Source organism: Hakea prostrata, chromosome 5, assembly GCF_041222555.1.
Source record: "Hakea prostrata isolate BN-2017 chromosome 5, UWA_Hpros_2, whole genome shotgun sequence".
In the NCBI taxonomy this organism is placed as follows: domain Eukaryota; kingdom Viridiplantae; phylum Streptophyta; class Magnoliopsida; order Proteales; family Proteaceae; genus Hakea; species Hakea prostrata.
This window is the reverse complement of record NC_142604.1, coordinates 57,154,553-57,179,269: the sequence shown is the minus strand read 5'-3', so window position 1 is coordinate 57,179,269 and position 24,717 is coordinate 57,154,553. Positions and strand designations below refer to the sequence as shown.

The following is a 24,717-nucleotide window of genomic DNA, read 5'->3' as shown; positions in this document are numbered from 1 at the left end:
GAATGACTCACTGATTTAAGGCATGAAGTTCATTCATCTAAGATGGAATAAAGCATAATCAGTAGGCTAGCAAAACTAGAGAGGAAGACAGCAGAAATGTATTAGAGCAATAGCACATAAATAATAGATAAAAGAGTTTTTTACATGTGGGTCCCCTTAGTGGACCACAAACTAATGTTGGGTCCCCTTAGTGCAAAATATTACGTGTGGGTCCTAACCAAACTAACATCGTCAGTTGCCATTAAGTATATTTAAATTTCAAACATAGAGGGACCAATTAGATTTAACTGATTTTCATACCAAATCATCCTCAGAACCAGCAACCCATCCCATAGAGTTTGATTTAAATCCAACCATTGGAAGTACCGAAAATACCACTTCACAGCCCAGTTCAAAAATCTAGTTTTGGGCTGATTGCATTGAAGATCTTGGAAGTGTGTAGCATTTTTGGGACCAAGGTTCAAAAACTCGCCTCATTTCGGTGTTTTCAAAAGGTTGAGAACACAAAAATTTGGTACAAGATTGTGTCAGGTCTCGGTGGGTTTTATGGCTGATTTTGACCTGGTTTTTGGTGGCTGCCTATTTTAAGGGCAATAAACACATTTCCAAGGTCATTTTTTGCTAAAATATAACACAAATTGGACTTCTTGTTCACACATGCTCGGTTGTATGCAGGCAAAACTGAGTGTTGGATTTTCACCAATATAAATATGGTTTAAAGTATAAATTGATACAAATGGAAAGCAGTTTCAATTGATAATCAAGCAAACATGGAAACTTCATTAAAATATGCATTTAATACAACATACTTTTTAATACAAATACTTTTTATAATAAGCTAAACAAACATTCAACAATCACATTCAACAATATTATTCATATATGGTTTAGTGAAATTATTTTTAACATGACTTTTTACTTAAATATTCATGAATAATATTAGGATAGGAATCAGAATTGATGTATCCATTTTTTCCTTTTTTTTTTTTTTACCAAACAGTGCCAACATGATAAATTAATAAATCTTATTATTACAATTTCAAAGTCATTGTTTATTTAATGATTCATTGATTATCGATGTTGAGTATGGCTCATGCTAACACTTTGGGCTTCGGAGTTCATTTGCAAATTGGGCCTTGATTCCGAAATGACTCACCTATATAAATTTATATATGGCTTTGTAGAATAAATTATGATTAAAAAAAAGTAAGAAAAAATAATATGTACAAATTACAAAATGTAAAAAAAAGTGGTTGCTTTAGCGTCTAGGCAGCAATAAGGCGCACAAGGCGGTAGCGCCTAGGCGAAAAAGCAGCAAAAAGTCAGTCTGTCAATTAAGCGGCTTAAAAACCGCTTTGCCGCCTAGGCAGACGCTTTGACAACTATGTGTGAGACTATAAACCCAAGGTTAACAATCCCAAAAATGTAGTTCAAGCTAAATAAGTAGACAAACCTAGGTACAAAACCTCAAAATAAAATCAATTCAGAACTAGTGGCTTAATGGATATCAAACCAGCCAGTAGAAAGTCACCAAACCCAGGTTGAATGATGCTTGTATGAGGAGGGAATGAAAAGCGAATTAAAATAGGTAGTAAGTAAATATTTTTAAAAATTAAAACCCATCAAGGTAAAAAAAAATTCAAATAACCTGATGAAAGTAAATCTTTTTTAAATACAATATATCAAGGAAATTTCACCAAAATGAGGCAAGAGGTTAAGGACAATACTGGTGAAGTCGAAGACATTAAGAGCAATTTAGGAATTATGAGATTATCTAACCATGACTTAACAGAATTTGTACCATTACGCAAATTGAAGAGACGATTTAGGGTGTCTCTGTCAATTTGATACATTCTTGAGGTGTCAGTGCTTCTCACTGTCCATTTTGGATCCCGGAAATTTTCTCCATTTTATTTTATTTATTTAATTAGTATTTTGGAAGCTATTTAAGAATCCTTGTCTAGGTGAGATTCCCATTTATGTTAGGATCCTCTAGTTTGAGTTCATTTTAATTCTCCTTATTTTTAAGACTCTATATCTACTCTTAGAATTTGGATTCAAGTCCACCAGAACTCGCTATGGAGTATTCTTGTTGTACTCAAGAAGTAATTCAGTTAGAATTGATTAACCAATTAGAGTTCTAAAAAAAATTTCAACATAATTTTTTTTTTTTTTTTAATTTCTTTATTTGAGTAGCTTTGGAATCAAAAGGCTTTAAACTTAGTAGATCGAAGACATAATATCTAGTTTGTAACTTTAGTCATGATCGGGCAGATGATGAGGTGGTGATACTTGACGATAAAGAGATTCCTCAGAGTGATTGTTTTAGGTACCTAGGTTCAATAATAAGTAAAAGAGGTGATTTAGAGGATGTAGTTTCTCAAATAATTAAAATAGGGTGGATGAAGTGGAGAGGTGCATACGGGGTCTTATGTGATCGGCGTATTCCATTAAAGCTTAAAGGAAAATTTTATAGGACCGCTGTTCGACATGCTATGATGTGCGGTGCAAAGTGATGGGCTGTTAAAAAGAATCATATAGATAAACTCAGCGTAGCAGAAATGAAGATGCTAAGATGGATGAGTGGCAAAACTAGGATGGATAAGATAAGAAACGATCATATTAGAGTTGGTCTGGGAGTTGCTCCCATAAGTGATAAGCTTAGAGAAAGTCGTTTGACGTGGCACGGTTACGTTCAACGGAGACCTATAAATGCTCCTGTTCGGAGAAGTGATATAATCCATATTGAAGGAATTAGAAGAGCTAGGGGTAGACCTAAGATAACCTTAGGAGAAGTGGTGAGAAAGGAAATGTATAGCTTAGGCCTTGTATCTAGCATGACCTCGAACAGAACTGATTGGAGGGCAAGAATCCATGTAGCCGACCCCATTTAGTTGGGACAAGGCTTATTGTTGTTGTTGTATTTGAGGTTATAAATGAAGCCTTCCATGCAACCACAAGTTGAATTGAATGACAAATTGAGAGGTCGGAGACAAATAAAGTCGTGGGCTTCCTTGGGAGGGCCACAACGGATTTGAGAGTGTATCTTCCTCAAGTATAGCAATTGTTCAATTCCAACAATCCTATTCCATCTTCAAGTAAACGCCCACCCTAACCCCCCTCCCTAGCCTTTCCTCTTCTTTTCCCATCCATCGTGCCCTTCTTTTTATTTTCTTGAATTTTTTGGACTTTTCTTGAGACCCATATTTCAAGGTCAGATCTACACAAATCTAACCATTAGATATGTCCCAAACTTGAGGACCTCATCCCCCCAACCCTAGTGACCTTAGATCCAAATCTGACCCCATTCTGACCATTCAATTTCAAGATATAACTACTTTCTTGAATTTCCGTACTTCCCAAGACCTTAAAAACAAGAACCTTAATATCTTTTAAAGCCATCCAAACCCCACAAAACTTGGGGGATCATATTCCTGTACTATTGCCTACATTTCCTCCAGATTTGAACCATTCTAACACCTATAGACCCAAAGCTTCCATCTCAAGGAATTTATCCCGTATCTCCCATGAGATGGGTTTCATATCCTTGAGATCCATAAAAACATATCAAACAACAAAACATTAACCTAACCTTTCCACCAGGAAATATTTTCTTCCACAACCCATATCACAAAGGAAACACATATCATAAGTTCCCAAAACCCTAGAAACCCTAATTCCTCTCAAACCCTAATTGCTGGTGATTCTATTGAAGAGGATCCTGGAGAGAACCCAATTCTAGGGCATAATACCAAAACTCAACACCCTAGAATTCAGTTTACATCACACCAATCTCCTCCCTCTTCCTCTCCCTTGCAACCCTCCTTTACCCTCCCACTTGCCTATGGCAGAACACCCCCCCCAGAATAAATAGATAAATAATGCCAAACCCTAATCTACCTGAACCCTATCCCCGTAACCAATCGCAGTCCCGTTCCTCCCCTTCCCCAGCCTGCAGCTGTGTCATTCCATCTTCCACATCCCTATTCTCTCAATTCCCACCCATTCCCCAGCCCTATTTCTTCATTACAGTCCCTCTTTTCCGTTTTCTTCTTCTTTATCACCTTTCTCTCGTGCAGCAGCATGGTGTCTTCTAGGTTTTCATTCCCTTGCCCAGTCCCTCAATCCTACATTTCCCAATTCCCCCACCTTTTTCCCTTATCCTTCTGGTTGCAACATCCCCTCCACTCCCTTTACCTTCTACCCTAACTAGTGCCCCTTTCCCATAACCCAAAACCCTAGAAAACCCTACACTTCATCTTCTTCATCAAACCCGGACCCTCTTTCACTCATAACTTTTAAACCCTTCATCCAAACCCTATTTCCTTTTAGAATCACCCTCCCCTACCCCTCCTTTACCTTCAACCTAAACCTTAGCCCTAGCCACTCCCTAGAAGCCATGATTCTTGGTAAACCCTTATTTCTTCAACCCTAAAACCTGAAGTTTCAATTCTGAATTGAAAATTAAAGCAAGATTCAGGACCGAAATTCAATTAACCCTAGTTGCAAGCCATAACCCAACCTAGTCTTTCTTTACTCTCAACTCTAGAACCACCTGTTTCAGCCCCAAACCCATAACCACAGGCTTTTAAAACCCTAGAATTAGTGCTGGTTCACTTTGAATTGATCCCGAAAACATACCCTAGTTCTGGGGGTTCACATCACACCAACTTTTGATGATCCTTCACAGTAGTTGCAGCAGTGTCAATAACATAGAACAAGTTGTATTTTTTTCCTTATTCTTCTTTTTCCTTTTTTGGGTGAAAGCACTAGTAGGGTTTGAACACAGAGGTAAGTAGACAAGACAGAGGTAAGTAGACAAGAGAAAATAGAAGAAGGGAGTAAGGCAATGGCCTCTCTCAGTGGGTCTCCCACTGACAGCTACCTCAGGGTTGAACATGGATTGCTCCCAAAGCAATGGCAACATGGCTTGCAATTTCAGTTTCTCTAGAGTCTAGTATTCTATTGCAGGAAAAGACCAATGCAAATCAAAATAGAGACTTTCCTAACTGAAAATAGAAGCTAGTAACCTAGTAACTAGTGGCAAAAGAATCCTATGGGAATTGGGAAATGGGAACTACTAGGCTTAATAATTCAGCCACATGCATGAATAACTAAAGTAGAAACCAAACTAAGCTTCTTAATATCCCAACAATAAAATGTCAATGTAACCTGATATTGCCCCAAATATCTTCAAAGAAAATTTCCTCCCGAACCAAATATGGAGCTGATTGTTAGTCTTTCCAGAAGATAAACCAGGCTGATTGATGGGCTGGCTAAAGCTGGCTTGGTCCAGTGCTGGTCCATCCAGTCCTGGCCCCATGGTCTTCTTCTATCCAGCCTTCGACTCTTTTTCATATATAAAAACGAATGGGAAGAAAGCAATTAAGGTTCAGTTACTCAATTTGTTCATCCTGATTATGTTGATCCTAGTTGAAATCGATCTCCCACTGGTTTTGCTGATTAGAGGCCAACTTTTGCATTAGGAAAAAATTGAAGTAGTTAATAGCAATATTAAGTTAACAATTTCTCCTACAATGATGTATCAAAAATTTTTGTTTAGCAATTCCCCTTCAATGGGAGTGAAATGATCATTTCAGTTCCAAAATTTTCAAACCCCTTCAAAGGAATGACTGAGGTTGCTATACATCAAAAGTAGCAAAAATTTAGAAGCGTGTGCCAAGGGTCACTTTTCAGAGTTGTCCTAGGATTTCCTATGGACAAGCGATCAATTTGAAGTTTACTGCAGCCAAATACAAAAGAAAACTGAACTGGATCATCCTGCAATAACACTCCACAATATTTGTACACGGGAAAATATATGTACCAGCACAAATAAAAATGAGATATTTCAACATAGAGGTTGACATTTCAACACAGAGGTTATGTAACTATGTCTTCTCAAAAGAAAGGGGTGTATTCGAAAAGGATCACCTATCCAAAAAAAAAAAAAAATGCATCGCTCATTAAACATGAGGGGAGAAAAGGTAGGAAAGGAAGGGAAAATATAAAGTACCAGGCATTTTCATTAGCAAATAAACATGAGTTACCTTCAACTTTTCTCGTCTAATAATTCTCTCACAAAGAAGCCGCAACTTCTCAAGTTCAACCTGGATCATATAAATGCATGCGATGAAAATTAGTTAGTTACTTTACAACTGCAACAGCGTCATGTAGTACTATTACATCTTCAAGGCTAAAACAAACATAAACGCTGACAAAAATGACTACAAAGAGAAAAAGCCCTGACAGACTAGATTTCTCCCAATCAAATATTGTACAATAACATCCAATGAATTAGAAGTCCCAGTTCTTTGGTGTTTAATTCTTACAAGTAAGGCATGTAGAAGTAGAACTATACATATAGGGGGAAAAAGAGCCACAGATGTAGAAGATTTTAAGCAAACTAAACGGTTAATACTTTTGAAATGTAGTAAAGCTAAAGCAAATGTCATTCAATATGGAAGTCAACTAAATCAAATTTGTCTGACTAACTGGTTCCTGCTATCCAAATCCTTACTTGTCATTCCACTCTGCAGTAGTAAAAAACTCAATAACACTCGAGTTCTTGATTAAACGGGATGAAGTCATACTTTTCCTTCCTATTAACCTTTGGCCACCTCTATTCTGTAGCATGTCACTAGTTCCAATTTTTAAATAGCCATAAATCATTTGCCACCTGGTGAAGTCATAAATCCGTTGTAGGTACAGATGCCAATCAACAGACTACCATCCACAAGTAGTAGTAGTAGTTCTATACAGTTTTCTTTTATGTGTTTATTTGAACCAGTTGCTTAATTTAAGTTTGGTTCAATTTAAGCATGTGAAATACACGACTAACAACTAGGACTCCACACCTGTGCATGCTTTGCCTATAGAGGTGGTGGTATTTTCAAGATTACCACTTTTGAATGCAACCATTGTTGTCACGGTGTCATGTAAGCATCACCAAGGAGCCACTAAGGCATCCAGGCGGATATATAAGAACCTAGGTGGCTGCCGCCTCATTTTAGAGTGTCTTGCACAAGTTTAATTTCTATAAAACTTCTGGCCCTTATTCCAAATATCATTAGGGTACAGTATTAATTTTACTTTAGATATTATACATAAGTAAGCGAATACCCCCATTATTTGAATCTAATAATAATGTTCACAAAATCAAGTTCCAGAACTTAAATAAATAAATAACCCCAATTCAAGAACAAAATTTGCATTTTCAGCACCAGGTGAAATTTCCAACTTCCTAATGCTTGGAGGTTTTATCTAACTGAGAAAACCATGGACATTGCTAGAAACCATAATTTTGGTAAATCTTCATCATTTTTTTTGGGTATCTAAAAGAAAATTTTCATTTGAAGTGCATTCCACACACCAAATAATCCAACCTGGCTCTAGGGTTAGGAGTAATTGGGTAATTTCCCTAGACTTATGGGTTAGCCAGGAAATTCCAGCAAAGGGGTAAGGCTGAAACAGAAGGTTTAAACAATTGCTGGATTGGGAGATTCAGGCCTGAAATTGATCAACATAAAGTTTTAAAAACTCCATGACGAAGATGAATTGCAGAATTTTCAGGTTAGGGTAGATAAGGCTGTCTTGGGTAGATAACTAATTGACTCTACAGCTTGGGCAATCCTAGGGGAGGTGAAAGGATATAATGGGGCTGGGGATCAAGGTGCAGCAGGGGGGAGGAGTATGCTGTATCGCAGAGGAGGGGAAGGGGGAGGGCTATGGTTGGCTTGGGGGAGGGAGTATGGTGCTGTACTTAGTCGTAAGGCAACAAAGGCTCTCTGGAACTGCAGTTTGAATGCTTGAAGTAGACGACGAAGAACTAGAATTGAAGAATCAAAGCACAAACCCAGCCTCAGGTCACCCCAAGGGATCCCACGACTCTCATAGTCAATTTCTTCAATCAATTTTATTCATCAAAATCAAGCCGACTGTTTACATCGACTCAGGCTATTTATAGCCTTCAAACCCAAACTGACTCAAGTTGGGATTCCTTAACTGATACGGATCCAGATTAGACTCTAAGCAAAAAAAGGACTTACTAAATAAGGGCTTAAATAACTAATTCCCAAACAGGAAACAACTCTAAAAGATAAGATCCCTTTGGATAAGGAACCTTATTGCAACCAAACTAACAAACCTTGTCACAATCAACCAACTAACACTCAACTGAAACTCTCAAACAACTCAAAACTGACTAATAAAAATAAAAGTATAAGATTAAATCCCTGACCCTGGGATCAAGGGCAGTAAACCTAGACCCATATTCAGCTCTAAGAACGCAGGGGAAAATTACCTAAATTCCTCTGGGCTATTCCGCCAGCCTTAAGAGACCTCTTTGGGTCTGGTTTTTGGGCCCAATTTGAGGGGGTCCACCCCAGGTTACATCACCAAACAAGGTTTGGTCAAAACATAATTCAGATTCATGCAATCTTGAATTCCTTGGAAAGCTTGTTTTATGCTTTACTTGATACCAAGAAAGTGTCATGAAAGAACAAAAATATTGATCTATAAGATTTCTTTTAAGGAGGGAAAAAAAAGCTATATATATAAATGGAGAATAATTTCTCTAATAATATATTTTACCATGTGCAAATAGGTATACCTGAAAAAGATCAAGTCCTCGAGCATACAGACCAAACGTATATTTTGATTGTCCCAAACTTTTAATAGCTTTCTTCTTCAGTCATATTGTCTTACATTTCTTTGTTTAAACTCAATGACTTAGTAGCTAAATACTGATTTTTTATGACTTGATGTGACTTAATGTTCATTTTTTATGGCTTGAAGAGGCTTAATGTTGATATTCTATGATATATCCATTCTTCATCTTCACTTCATTCGGTTCTACAACTGCAACCTCCAACCGCCACCGCGATCCCCTAATTCCACTCTACCTCACATTTCTTATAGACTACATGTACAAACCAACCAAAAATTTCCACCATCTATTGTAAACAAACTTTGAATTCATTCAAGACCAAATGACCCTTATATCCCCTAGAGTTGCTGACAATTATATCTGATACCCTTTAAATTATTAATTACAAACATACCTCCTACAAGCAAACACCATTGATTGGGGTAAAGTACCCACTTATGCTACTTGGTGAACTGGTGTCAAGGGTAAAAACACATACTTTCCCCTGCTTGGTTTTAAGGGTAAATATACTTATTTGCCCCTGCATAGCCCTCCTTGCATGCTGAAACCAAAAACCAGAAGAATACCAACCTAGGGCAATCAGACCACCAGACATCAAACCCAATTTGCAATAATTCTGACATTTGGCTGACAATTCCAGCAAGAAGCACTCTAGGAACTCTCTCTGGCATTCTACCTTCTACTTTGCCCGCATTATACCCTGCAATTACTGATTTCAATTTCTACTGTGTCTCTGTGTGCATGTAAAAACCCCAACCTAAGGCCATTAGACCACCAGACATCAAACCCAACTAGCAATAGGTCCGACATCTGATTTACAATTCCAGCAATAAGCATTCTCTCTGGCATTTTACCTTCTCCTTTGCCCTGCATTATACTTTGTAATTACCAATTTCAATTTCTACTGTGTTAATTCCAAGAAACAATTTATTGGTCACATTAGAGTTGGTTTTGTTTTTAAGGTGGCATGGCCACGTTCAACAGAGGCCTTTGAAACCCCCATACAGAGAAGTGATTTAATCCAAATTGAAGGAACTAGAAGAGCTCGGGATTAGACCTAAGATAATCTTAGGAAAAGTGGTGAGAAAGGATCCGCATGGCTTGGGCCCTTGTTTATAGTATGGCCTCAAATAGAACTGATTGGAAGGCAAGGATCCATGTAGCCAACCCATTTAGTCGAGATAAGGCTTGTTGTCGCTGTTGTATGTGAGTTTGTTTTGTTTAAGATCTTGGGACGTTAGCCCATTACTTGATTTTATTCAATCTAGGGTTACATCAAGAAGTTGTGAGTAAGTAAAGAGAGGGGGGGGGGGGGAAGTGTTATTTTGGGATTTTGCTTTCCAATTAAAAAGGAAAAGAGTCATTTCATAAAAGGGTCCAGCTAACACGGTTAGTTTGAGGCTTTGAGCATTTAAAAATCTGTTTATTTATAATGAAGATCATTTTTTAGGCTTTTGAAAAATCTTGAGTGATGACAATCATCACTTTAACAGAAAATTTGGAACAGTAGGGGAATGATTGTAATTTTAAAATTTTAAGATGTAGCTTTGTAGTTGTCAGCAACACTAGGGGCTGTAAGTGCAATTTGTCAGTAACACTAGGGGGTGTATGTGCAATTTGCTCTTTGTTCAATGGCATAAGTAGCTTATTGAGTTTGTGGTGCATGGATTGAACAGTCAATAGTTTTTGTTTGCACAAATTCTATTATCCATTTGAACTTGCATAAGAGTCAACAATCCAGCCATTTACTCATAGTTCAACACATTGCATGTTGTTCTTTCCCTTTTTCTTTTATTTATTTATTTTTTTTTTTGGGGGGGGGGGGGGGGGGGTGTGTTAACTCCAAAATAGATTGGGAGAATGGATTTGGCCCTACAATTGTTACTCAAATCTCCAGCACATAGCTTATCGATGAATCATCTATATGAGATGAGGGAACATGAACAACCTTTGAATTTCTAGCGGAAATGAACTCCAATCAGCATGATCGCTGTTGATGTGAGATTCTGGGAGGAAACAGGGAAAAATTGACGACATTGCTTCTTACACTTACAGGAAAATGGATCCCTTCAAGATCAGAAACTAGAATCTGTGAGTTCATAATCCCAGCGTCTTCTTTCTGAATCTTTGAATTCTTAGTTTCTATACTACCAACTGAGTTTCAGTTTTATGGTTTCTCTACCCTGAACATAAATTCCCCAGCTGAAACCACCCACTTTCTCCTTTCTTCTCCAAACTGCCTAACCAAATCCACGTCTCCACTGAACTTCAAAACCCATCTCTCTTTTCCCTCCATCATCAATTTCCACCCCAGAAAATTAAACCCATCTTCCTCACTTCATGCTTTTACCAAACTTAAAATCCATGCTACCACTTCTTTCCCATCTCCACCACATAGGTCAATCCTTCGGAGAAGACCAAGGTGAGGGCTTTCAACGATAGGTTGCATGGGCAATCCATTGCATTTGCAGGTTAGAGTTTATTCATTGTATACTAGTATTTTCTTTCTTTTCCCAGAAAAAGGAAGCTGGCAAAGAACAATGGATTGAAATGGTATTTAATTCAGGGCAGAAAGGTAACTTCCTAAGGGAACAAATCAACCCTATCAAGGTAGAATGGTCAGTGAAAAGTTGTTTAATTGTTCCTAGAAACTAGAGAGAAAAGGAGGGGGGGGGGGGGAAAGTCAACTCTTTGCTCGCCACATTTCTGGACCACCAGTCATAAGGAAATGACACAAAGGCAAAGCATAGTAATCCCCAATATTTAAGTGGAGAGTATGACCAAGCTGATGACCTAGAGTAGTTAAGCATGCCCTAAAAACCACTCAGCCAAAGAATGAACCTTTGACAGTCATCAATGTTTGAAGATAAGAACAACATGCTAATCAAGGATTTTGACTGCTGGAGAACAGGAAGAGCAAATAAGTATAATAAAGATTTATATATCAGTATAATGATTCCAAAAACATGACAAAAGATGCCCATTACTGCCCAAGAACACAAGTCTCAGAAAGCACTTTAGCTTACCCTAATTTGCTTAATGCTTTTCAATTCCTCTGCCCCATGCTGCTGAATTTCAGCCTGCATTAAATGATTGAACTGAATATAAGAGAGAATAAAAAAATATCAGAATGGCCGCATAAAATACTCAAACCAACTGATTGTCACCTTCTCTCTCTGCTCCACACTATGCCTATCACAGTAACCCTTGTGCTGAACCCTGCCTCCACTAATCTTCACATGCAAGTAGAAGCCAGCATTCCTTGCACAAAAAGGATGGAATGTGCTTTGGCAGTTTCCGTAGTTGCACTGCCAAAAACCCAAGGATATTCACAGTGTAAAAGAAAGAAACTCACTCCAACCACAGTATTTCATTATAGAAGTAGTAATGGACTGAAAGAAAACTATCAAACAAGCCTAACCTTTACGCAAACACCAACTCTCCTACAACAGATTACGCAAGCATCCCTCTCCTTCAAAACGGCCACCTGGATGTAACATGAATAACACTAAGATGTATCCAAATATAAAGTCTTAAACCATACCCAAATTAATAACCTATGAAGATGCCGCACATACCATTCCTTCAACAGCATTGACTTGTCCCTTTCTGAATGTTGATTCCAATATCCACTACAAAGCAAAAGGAATAGAAAAGATACATTAGACTTGCATTCCATTTAAATTAGGATGAAGAACAGGCATGTAAAGTGGTGAACAACAGAATCCACACCTCAGCACAAAAAGCATGTACCCACTGGCCATCAGTTGACTTTCGAAAAGCACCAGCAGAACCACCACATAAACCACACTGTATAATAAAATAAGGTTTTTCCGAAGAATTTGGAAGTACAGCTCCTGGGCTTCTAGATGGCAATAGCTCTTCACACACTTCACAATACCATGGACCAACAGGATCTTTCACATTACGATAACAGCCCAAATGAACCGCAACCTGCTATCGCATATTCGTCATTAAACTCAAAAATAGATCGACAGCAAACAGACTTAATATACAAGAAAAGATGCAAAACCTTGCAGTTGCAACAAACTAAGACTGGGTTCAGCATTGTTTCTGACCGCCGACAAACATCACATGATCTTGGATTGTCTTTTGAGAAATCTGAGGTCAACTGGAAGATATTGGACTGTTTCTCTGATGAAGCCCTTGATACAGCCAACCTTGAGAGTGTTTCTTTTGCCCGTGGCATCAACTGAGAATGTGCCCCAGCCCTCCCACTGACGGTATTCAACTTCAAAGGATTCTGCATGCGGAAAAGCATTATCAGTTTCCTCTTTCACCAACAGTAATGATATAGATCTCAGTGCAAAAAGATTTTAGAACCTCAAGTTGACCAGCATCATCATGCCCATCTTTCCTAAACAACGAAACCCTCGAAGAAGCTGCAGCAGCAGCAGCAGCCAGCACAGCCTGGGCTTCTTTGTGGCGCTTCTCTTTCCTTCCCCGTTTCTTTTCCTCTCTAAGCTCACAAAGATACCGATTGACAAGTGCAGCATCCCACTTTTGATTCCTTACAGTGTCCATTTCCTCAGGAAGACATTTTGCGACCCTAAAAATCAAATCATCTGCAAGGAAGTTCATCATGGACAGTACGGTAAAATATTTGGGTAGACCAGTAACAAAAAGAAAATAAGAAGCAAAGAACTACAACTTTAAAAACCTGAGTTCAGCATAATTGATATAAAAAGAATGGTGTAACAAATGTATGACAATATAGGAAGTCCAGGGGTGATACCGCAATAGCTCTTGCTCGAGACTGCAAGGTCAACCAGTTTATTCTGAAGGTAAATAAGTTCTCCCTCCACTTCATCTTCTGGAGAATACTGCAAGATACCCATTGAACTGGCCCTGATCAACTGTTCCAGTTGAATACCATCAGACTCATGATTCTTGCCAATGCAAACTGAAGGCTGAGATACATGATTACGAAAAATGTTAACAGAGCCAGATGCCTCAACCGGAGAGATGCCTATGTCCATTCGACCTGCCAAAAATAAAAATAAATAATCATGAAACTAACACAAGTATGACTTTCAAACATCCCTAGAAAAAGACCACTCTCATGAACTGTGCTTGTCTGTCTGGAAAGCATACTTTGCATTCCCATCATCCTCTTGAGAATTAATGGGTGAATATAAGAAGTCGAAGATACTTCTCCATTTCTGCATTGCACGAGCATAAACTTTCAGAAACTGGTTTAAGACTCATCAAACAATATACATAAATATCCTAAGGGTTACATCAGAACTTGAGTCTATAGAACTCACAAAGAATTAGGCAAAGCTGGTGTTGCAATATCAGCTGCACAAGCAGGGTCTTCACCATTAGAGTCCACCAAAGAATTCACGACAGAAGTATCAATGTTGTAAGCTCGATCACTATCCATTAAGTTAGAATGTGCACCTATAACAGAGTTTCCAGTACAGAAAAAGGGGTATTTAGCATCACAGTGATCATAATAATAGTAGGTTCAGTAACTAATTAAGAAACTAATCTCAACAGCATCATTTTAATACCTAACTCTTTTGCGGTAACCCACAATCACAAACAAAAGAAAATAAATTTACTCGCTAAACACTTTAAATTATTTTAATATACTGACAAGTTGATTTCAAGGAAATTAAAGATAATTCTTGCACACAAGAAATGCAAATTTTGAATAGAAAGTTCAAGTATTGATATAAAAAAGTAGTCAAAAGGGATGAAAAACTCTGCAGATAGCAAAAAGGATATCAAACCAAAGAAGTCATTTAAAAGAAAAATAAGCGTAAGTGCACTTTTGAAGATTTGAACAAAAAACAACAGTATTTACAGAAATACACAAGGGTAGTTAGATTTGGTGGCAGTATTGATCTCAAACCCCTTGATTTCAATTGGACTAAGGCTGAAGAATAACCACTGAACTTGACAGTTTAGGGAACATTTGAACAACAAGTTATACGGCAATGACAAATGAAAAATGAACTGACAATTTATAACAGCACACCAACCCCAAAGGTAAAGGCAAACAAATGGATAACCTCTTTAATGGTATGCAAGCATGTGAAATAAAGACTGAACTGACAACACAACTAAGGGAAACAGTCAAATTCAAGAAATGCATTTGAGCATACAATAAAAAAAATGGCAAACTTTTAACTTCAAATTCATCTATAAGTAAAAAGCTCAGCACAATTAGCATTCTTTCAACAACCATAACTGAATTTTAATCAATAGAAAGAAGAACAGCATTGTCATGCACCACTTCATGAATCACTAAAAGGTTGTAAGGTAACATCACTTCTTTTTTTTTCTTTCATGATTTTGGGAGGGTACCCGTTTCAGGAGCAGGCACAAATTTTGTGTTTCAAGGCGGCTTTTTGCCAATTTCAGAGTACTGAAAATTGCATTGCTAATCACTGGAAAAAGCAAATGTTCTGTGACTAAGATGAAACAAAAAAAATTGTGCGTCGCTTCTAAGAGAAATGTTGTTAGTTTAGCAAAATTATATCTTTTTAGCCAAATCATGTTCTGCCAAGTAAAAGGGTTGTTTTCTTTCATTTTTTCTTTCTTTGTTTCTTAAATTAAATACCATCCTTCTAACTTTCCATCCAACTCAAAGCCATATTCCTTTTCCAATTTCCATGCCTCTCTCAACTCAGTTAGTTACAGCATTCTACTGTGCATTATGATTAAATGGATCATAGAAAAGGGCAAACTCAGTGACAAAGGCTTCCATACAAACAGAGTCAAGGGGGGCAATTTTCCTGAGCAGCCTTACCCCAGCAATTTTTGCTGAGAGGCTGTTTTGCATTTTGATGCCTTGACATTCGGCTACAAGTGTGTTCCACCGACCATTGCACCAGGCCCACCCCAAATGGATCATATTCCAAGAATTAAAATTCCAAATCAATGAAATGGCTTGAGACAACTACCTCTCATCTGTCTGCTGCACTTAACCAAATGACGGTGAAGATCCTGACCAGTAAGAGTAGCAGATTCATGCTGTACTTGAGCAGATGTTCTAATGAGATGTCGTTTTCTCACAAGATAGATCTCGTCAGGGAATTAAGATATAAAAATCAAGTCAAACTACAATTGGTCACCAATAAGATGGAATCTGCTAACTTTAAATGGAGGCTAACACACCACACACTCTCCCAGTTGAATCATCTGCTATAGTACAGCAAGATCAAGCTTCACCCAATCCCTATGTGAATCTGCCACCAGGGGGTTCTATTTTTCAAGGTTATTCCAGCAGCCACATTGTTGGTGTGCATAAAATATAAGAATAATTCTCTCGCAAGCTTTGTCCGTTGAATATCACAAAACTGTCCCCATAACTGGTCCTAATCCCTACAGGAAATTATGAGATTAGGGCTAGAGTTCAAATCCTTACCTCTTGGTGGGATATCTGTATAACATAAACTCTACTCTGTTCACTCAGATCTCCTATCTTTTGCTGATCTCAGCCCTCAAACAAATGAGGTCACCATCTCCAGGAACAACCAAAATTTGTTTCCCACCTTCTGGAGAGGCCCCTTAGTTAATGCTATAGTCCAGACAGAATGAATTTCAATAATATCTGATCAGTGCTGAAGTACTCTCTATGCTAAATCAACAGTAGATCTCACTCGCAGCATTCTGGAAGCTGCAATTCCTACTCATGCCCCTCATAGCTTAAAAACTCCCACCATTTTCAACTTTCTGTAAGAAACATTTCAAGTGAGATTTGGGGTTGCTTCAGTGAGGCTCAAAATGGTCAGAGCGTCCAGTTTGTGCCCCGAAAAACAGAAAAACAGACTGCAGCTGCCATACATGTTTTAGGGTGTTTCAGTTCCAAACAAATATAGAGACTCTAGAAATGTGCAAAAAGAAAGTTACCATACAACCCCTAAATCTCCCAGACTGAGCCACATCTAGCGCAATGCTAAATGTAGAATAAATTCAACAGACCTAGTTTCGGTTCAAAATTTCAAATATAAAAAAAGGTACAACAAGTTCCATCATAATACACTCGAAACAATGTAAAAACCAACACACATCGATGGGAAGAAGAAAAAGAGAAAAAAAAAGGTCGACTTGCAACCTAGGTGAAGATAATTCAAACCAATGAAATGCTCGGGAAACAAAGGATGTCAGCAAAAGGATGAAAGAAATAGAGAGAGGGTTCTCTGATCACAAGCAGCATAGAGGCGTGCCCAGTAAGGTGTGACAAAAGGAAACCATACACCAGAAAGCAGTGAAATAATTTCATGCAAAGAGGTGGGAGAACTAGAGAGAGAGAGCGACACACACACACATATAGATGCTAGCATATATCACCCCAGCAGCTCAAAGAATCTTTTCCCTACAAAAATTATTGACAGACCACGAAAGCCCCCGCCCCCAAAACAAAAAAAAAAAAAAAAAAAAAAAAAAGGAAAAAAAGGAAAAAAGGCACAACATACCTTCAGATCTTGGTGATTTGACAAAAGAACCAACCTCTTGAAGCCCTGAAGGCCCCGTCCTAATCTGCAAAGCATAGGGAAAGTTGTAGTCAAAACTATAACTAATTAATGAACTATGACAAGATCGGGAAACCACCCATCAAAGAAAAATATGCAATACCACTTCAAAATATCAAACACAAGAACATTGAAACTGCAGTGGAAAGAGAGAGTTCTTTGAGTTCATTGATGGAGTCCCAATACAAAGATGAATAGAGCAACTACAACCATGTGATACATCTTTCTCCTAAGGTCCCGTTCTAGCAAGATTTTCTATATAAGCAAGCCAAAAAATGGTCCCATAAGAGTGTATTTGAAATACAACATTGGAAAAGCTGGCATGAAAAGCATCTTTAAAATTCAGCTTCAGCATGTATATGTGATGCAGTTAAGATTGCATTGTTGAGCCAACGATAGCTAGATTTTGGGCTATGTGTTACTTGTTTATAGGTTATTTGTTTAATTGGCCTCAAAATATATAAGTCAATAAAGTGAGGGGAAGTTAGCACATAGGATTAGTTACAGTTACATATTTGAATTAGATTATGATACTTGTTACCAAGTACAGAGTTCCATTTTTAGTTTATTCACTTTATTCAGCATGTGGGGATAATTAAAAAGCCCTTTACAAATCAGTTTAGGATCCAGATAATGTAGCAAACATTATCGAATCAGCAGCACCAGCACCTTTTCTTATTTTTCAGATTTCCATCATTGTTGCAGAAGAGTCATCTCTGGGCAGTCTAACATTCTAGTATCCATTCCAGTTTCCAAGATGTGTGCTCTAATCTCTTCTTAGCCCCCACAGCAAAGAGCCTTCACTATTTGGTGAATAAACTCTCTGCGACCAAAGAGTCAATCATAAGACCACATGGAGAGATCTTCTGCCCCTAGTGCTTGAATCCTGCACTATGTCCATCCTCACCTGACAACCCAATTACTGTGACAATTCTCGTACACAGTAAAGAAAGAAAGCAACTTTCAAATTCTACCATAATCACGACATTAGGGCTCAAGAAGGCAACATTCTCTAATGTTCAATTCAAATCAATGCTCCTCATTAATTTGGTTAAACCATGCCCATGAATAGTTGGGACACTAGGCTTATATCAGATTTTAAAATCAAAACTACCCGTTAACCATCTATTAAATGAGAAGTCAAGAGTCGCACCTCGGTCACAAAATTGAGTTACATAAACGAAAAATTATCAGATACTGAGCAAACTTTGGTCACTCAGTCAAAGAAGAAAATTTCACTGACTTGAAATGCAGAATGTGGTGTTGCAAATAGTACTAAAATTCTGCATCACTACACCCTGGGAACCTATTACGACGTCCAGCTCTATCAACAAGAGTCTCATGTACAACATCAATCTGCAAAATAGAAACGGCAAAAGTGACTCTTAATATGGAGGCCCCTTGATGTAGCCTCAAGTGAATAAGGGCCAGTTCTTCCAGGATCTTATCAAAACAACCCTAGCTTGCGATTCAAGATAGTGTTTCACAGGTTTCGGCAGAACTGTTTCAAGTCTTATTTTGGGGTTAAACAACTTAAAAACTGAATTATAAATCAGGTCTGGTTTATGATATTAGGACCCCAGTTTTAGGTACCCGAAAGCTGGACTGTTTCCCCTTTGACTGCTGAAATTGGGGTAAGATCATAAGGCCCACAGATTAGGGTTTGTTAGGTCTTTTTAGAGCTATCGGGTAGGTTGTAAAGGGTTCTGACTTTAGGGCTATAGAGTTGGGGTTAGGGTGCTAGTGTTCTAAAAGGGAAATTTTGGTGGTTGAGGAACTAGGGTTTAGGATAGGGTTTTTGGAATTTAGGGCAGTGAAGGAACTAGGGTTTATGGACAGAAGAAGAACTGGACGCCGTAGGTTTGCAAGACAAAAAAAATTGAGTGTGTGGAAGGGAAATGGTATAAGTGCTGACTTATTACTTACCGGTAACTCAGTCTGGAAATGGGCAGAGATGGAGATAGAATAGTGAAGGCAGGCTGCAAGCACTACCGAAGGAGAATCCTTCAAATAAGAACCCTAGGTTGCTCACTCAGTCATATGGAGATCCCTTACCACTGATGAGAAGCTCTACTGACATTGATCTCAAGCAACAACACTCTCTTTACGAATAGTGTTCTGAAATAAGTCCTCTGTTACATGCCCAGGGCTATATTTATAGCCTTACATAAGATGTCCTAGTGAAAATAGGACTTAGACACTAACTTTCCTAGTTAGACTCAACATACTAATCCAAATTCAAGTAGGACTCTTATATCTAAACTTGAAAGGATTCTTTATCATATCCTAGATTGATTCAAACATTACTTAAACTAGAAATGAAACATGAAAAGACTATTCTGCCATTATAACTTAAGTTGGATAGAATTTACATAATTAGACCAATTAAACTAAAATAAAAACCTACTTTCGTACTCAACCTAAACACTAAACTTATGGGCCCATAAAGTAGTCACATGACCACATAAACCTGCTGAACAAAGGCCCAACACCCATATCTGTCAACCCTAGGTTGATTTCAAAAGGAAATAAGCCAATCTGGTGCCAGACCTGCATCAACCCTGCAAAATCTAAAAGGATTCTGGTATTTGTCTGAATTTTATAGCTCAGGCAGTGAAGTAGCAACCTCAGATATCCAAGCTCTTACATCTAATGGAAACCATCACTGCAAAACCAATTTTGATCAGACAAACCAGCTATACAAGTGAAGAAGAACCAAACATCACTGTTAGCTTTGTCAAATGCGTCTACAGCAGCTCCCCTAGTCCCCTTCAAATAAAGCAAAACCATTTTGAGAGGCCAGATTTTGATCAAACAGACCAGCACGCAGTACCATTCCTCTTTGCTACCACTCCTTTCACAACCCAAAAACAAAGCCCATCAAGCATCGTCACCCTCAGCAACCCCTCATTTTAGTTATACACTTGTAATGCATATTCACCCTTTACCATAGCTGACAACCACACTGTGGTTGGCAAAGACAGACATTAATGCAGGTCCAGCACCATATTAGGCTATTTTGCCTTGGAATCAACCTCAGGTTGTTGATAGAGAAAGGTACTGAGCCTATTGGTGCCAAAGGCCCAAAAATTGAGTATGTAGGCAGGTAGGACAACTGCTTAATATTTAGTTTGCTTTAATCCTTTAGAGTTGAACCGGTTCAATGTGGTTCAGTTTAAGTGAGAGTTTGTTGGGTCAACTTAAGTTAGGGTGAATGGTTAATTTCAAACCTTTTACTAGTGTGTAATTAGGGATTCCATACTCACACCCAAAAAAATCTGGCTCGGATTAGTGTCATGTTCTATCTGTAAATAGCTTTCTTATTAGTGTTAGGACCTCATAATTAAGGATGTCAAGGCTCCTTCTGCACCTCATCATGGAAGAGCAGACATTGGAATTAGTTAAAACGATGGAAGAACAGACATTGGAATTAGTTAAAACGATTTTGCGGCTGCAGAGTTGTTGAGCTGCAGCCTTCTTCTCCACCATGGGACTGGTCTAGCGTGTCATATCTAATTGCTGAAGTTTGAACCCTGAGAAGTAATACGAAAGCCCCTTCTGGGCTGTGTAAACAGTCTTCATATCACATCCCTTGGTTTCCCCTCTGATTTCTATTTTTGTTTTCAGAAACCCCCATCTAGATTCCACATATTCTAAAGCCCCTTCCTCCATTTATTGAATTTGGAGTCATTGAGATTTCATAGATAATTAGGATTCATATTTAGGGATAAATATTACTTTCTTTTTTCCTTTGATAGGGAGGGATTCACCTATGGATTTTTCTTATCTGAAATATAATTGACTCTGGTGATTTTGCAGTGCACACCTGAGATGTCAACAAGTGATAAAACAAATCTGAGCTTTTGGATGTTTTTAACTATGTGTTTTTCTTAAATTTAAGCTTTCAAAAATAAAATGATTTTGTCTTATCCTATAAATAAATGTTAATTATTGATATTAAAAAAAAATTTGACGACTTCATCCACCCCTACTCCCTGCCGGAACTTGTCACTATATCCAACAGTAGAGAAACAAAAAACATTGTTGAACACACTAGGACCTGGTTCTCATTCCAAGCACACAAACCTTCTAATTTGGTCCCTCTTCTAAGAAGACAGGACAAGTGATGATGAACTGAACCTTTTCCCCAGTAAGCTCCTCCATCCTTCTTCCACAAAGGTTCTACAGCTTCAAGTATGCTCAAACCGAAGGTTTAAGCATAAATAATAGCATGGTGCCTCAAGTAATCTAAAAAAAATCTCCAAACAAAACCTAATGTTTCAAATCGAGCTTTGCTTATTTTTCTATCTCCACCATCATTAATGTTCCACTGTCAGAGGTTTAATACAAATAGCCTTTTGAATGACCCCTTGTTTTGTAGCACAGTACTTTGATTAAAGGGGTTCTTCACATCTAATTACTTTTTGTTGTTACCAATGCTTAGACTTATTGCAGCAAAGTTGACTGGCTTCTGCATAGTACTCCAGATTCAAGTTCTTGTTATTAAGTTGTTCTGGTAGACCTATAATGGCATGTAATCCTTAAGATATGATCATCGCCATGATAAGACATTTGGACTAAGGAGCACCCATGCATTTCAAAACCCCTGGCTCTACAGCTACAACAGTAGCAACAACACTAGCGGAAGAGCACGGAGCTACGCAGGAGAGGAGTAACTTTGCCATTGCCATCTTTGTCACCTTGGAGCAGAGGCCGAATCAGAACAGAACCAAGGGTTCATCCACCTAGAACATTGTTCCTAGAATGTGTTCAGCAATGGTTTTTATCAGTCCAGCATTGAGCACAGCCACAAATTTCAGCCGTCGTTTTGTTCAGACCAGGGGAGAACATCAGAGAGATAAGAGATTAAGTGAAGTCATCACTTAAAGCAAATTACATATAGACCCTCTGGATTCACATTCAAATACAACTACTAACCCTGAAAAAAGTCAATTACAAACACACCCAACTGTTAAGGATTAAAGTTAGATGATGATGTCATCACTAAATAAGTATTTATTACAATACCAATTTTACCCTTTCTTATTAAAGTATTTTTTACACTACCAATTTTACCATCATCCCTCTAATCTATTCTCTCTCCTCTCTCTACTCGTCTTCGGCCTTCTCCTTCCTTGGCTCTGCCAGCACCAGCCTCACTGAGAGAAAAACCCTAAGATTCAGGGGAAGCTGATCGTTTACTGTAGAAACAAAAGTGAGGAACCCTCATTTTAACCAGGAACCATGGGGTAGTTGGACAAGCCCACGTCATTCTTGATTTGGTGGAGATAACTGTGGAAGATCCCACAGCATATCACCTTGATGAACACTTCTGGACGTGTGTTCCTATTTGTTTCGATCAAAAACTTCGCAACTGTTAGAAGGGCTTCAAAGAGGCAATACAGAGGATTAATTTAGATTTGAATAAAAAATGTCAAGTGTACCCATTAAGGACTCTCTGATGCATTAAATGGGGTAGTTGGACATGCCCAAGTCATTCTTGATTTGCTGGGCAGATCCCACAACATATCACCTTGATGAACACAGACCTGTGTTCCTATTTGCTTCGATCAACGATTAGATGGGTTTCAAAGAGGTAATACAGAGGATTAACTTAGAGTTGAATTGAAAATGTTAATTGTACCCACTAAGGACTCTCTCAAGCGTCAAATGGAATTAAGGAAGAAACTAGGAATCAAATCATCAAAATAAAACAAAATGTGTATTTATGTTAACAATTGACTGATAAATCGGAAATTATCCAAAGAAACACTATATCAAATGCTGTAGAAAACGCGAAGCAATCGAAGGAAAAATCCATTTTTTTGGTTTATTTGAAAGAATTGAATTCAAAAGGCTAAAATAAAAACCTGCAAAACTCATTACTCAATGGACAGACCACCATAGATAACCAAACTAAGAGGATCCCATTACTCAATGCAGGCTTACGTTGAATCTGGAGCTTGACAAGCAGGGAAGACTTATAAGATATTCTTTTGTTTTTGGGTTGTGAAGGGAAGATCGTAGAAACAGAGATAATTGGACACAGAAAAGAGGGTGGGAAAGAAAACCCAAATGAGGAAACAGAGACTGGTTGATATGAATATTGTAGAATCTGAATATAAAGGCATTGCTTTCTTGGTGTAGGGAGATAATAGTGTCGCTGGCTGGCTGGCCTCACTTCCCTCTTGGTATGCTGTTGCTGCTGCCGAAGCCAAAGAAGGAGAAGGGCGAAGAAGAGGAGAGAGAGGAGAGAGAATAGAATAGAGGGATGGGGGTAAATTTGGTACTGTAAAAACACTTGAAGAAGGAAGGGAATAATTGGTATTTTAAATATTTCTTTAGGGATGACATTATCATTTAACTTTGGTCCTTGACAGCATGGTGGGAGATCTCGCGAGATATCTCGCTTTTTCAAATAAGCAAGATGAGATGGAGATCGAGAGCAGAGAGTTGGAATATCACATTCGAGATCTCGCCATATCTCGCTGGAACTCTCAATTTTTGCCTTTTTTTGCAGATTTTGGCTGGATTTTCACTTGCAACTACTCTTAGCACATCTACAACATCAAATGAAGATCAATCATTCCCTACTTGTCTTATGAATTTATGATATAATAACTTACATAGAACTTCTAATGGTTGTATAATTTTAATATTATATTTTTGAAATTTGAGATTGTGATACACAAATGGATGGAATTTTGATGACATTTACGTCATTTGATGCATTTGATACACTTGCTTCTTTTCATTTATATGCCTTAAAGGTTCTATATTATATGTTGTACAACCTTGTATTCCCTAATCCTACAACATTTCAGCTTCCCACTCAGGGGAGGAGCCAGGATTGAACATTGGGGGGGGGGGGGGGGGGGGGGCCAATAATGAATCTGGATCACCTCTCCATTCAACGAGCACTAATGACTTTTCACCATACATATTATGAGGGCCAATTCGGGACCCACTATTGGTCCCACCTTTATTACATTCTGACATGGGATTCACATTAAAAATTTAGGTAAATTAATAAGAGAATTAAAATATAGATAACACAATTATAAGCAAATTATAAAAAAATATGTTGAAATAAAGCATAAAGGCCAAAATTGTGGAAGAAAAACTTTAAGAAATCATGAAAGAAAAAGGTGGGAAAGAAATCTTGGGAGAAATTGTAGGAAAAAATATAGATTTGACGTCTATTAACTAAATTTGGTAAAACAGTTAATTTCCATAAATTAAGTAAAAATAAATAAAAATTCAATGATTATAATTAGATCTAATAATATTAATGGCTGAAATTTTAAACATCCAACTAATAAAACTTAAAAGTTAATTTGTTATTAGTAAGAATCGAAACTTTAGTAAAAAGTTTAGAGATTCAAAAATTAAATTAAATGATTGCGATTAGATCTGATGAAATTTAAATTTCTATGAATAGGAATTGAAATTTTAGGAGAAAGTTTAGGGATTAAAAAAAAATCAATGATTATGATCCGAAGAAGAAAAGAAGAAGAAGAAAGAAAGAAAGAATTCAGTTAT

General features: G+C 37.8%; 1 protein-coding gene across 1 annotated transcript in view; it reads right to left on the bottom strand.

Moving 5' to 3' along the window:
* The window catches only part of LOC149016723 (uncharacterized), a 44,878-nt gene that overhangs the window by 4,034 nt on the left and 16,127 nt on the right, over positions 1–24,717 (bottom strand). The window contains exons 6-17 of the mRNA XM_089154802.1: positions 17,119–17,182; positions 13,957–14,092; positions 13,784–13,851; positions 13,425–13,673; positions 13,013–13,254; positions 12,702–12,932; positions 12,401–12,622; positions 12,247–12,300; positions 12,090–12,155; positions 11,836–11,976; positions 11,695–11,748; positions 6,051–6,110 (exon numbers count right to left, since the gene is read on the bottom strand). Of these exons, the coding sequence (XP_089010928.1) occupies positions 6,051–6,110; positions 11,695–11,748; positions 11,836–11,976; positions 12,090–12,155; positions 12,247–12,300; positions 12,401–12,622; positions 12,702–12,932; positions 13,013–13,254; positions 13,425–13,673; positions 13,784–13,851; positions 13,957–14,092; positions 17,119–17,182 (1,587 nt within the window). The remainder of the gene's footprint in view (positions 1–6,050; positions 6,111–11,694; positions 11,749–11,835; positions 11,977–12,089; positions 12,156–12,246; positions 12,301–12,400; positions 12,623–12,701; positions 12,933–13,012; positions 13,255–13,424; positions 13,674–13,783; positions 13,852–13,956; positions 14,093–17,118; positions 17,183–24,717) is intronic.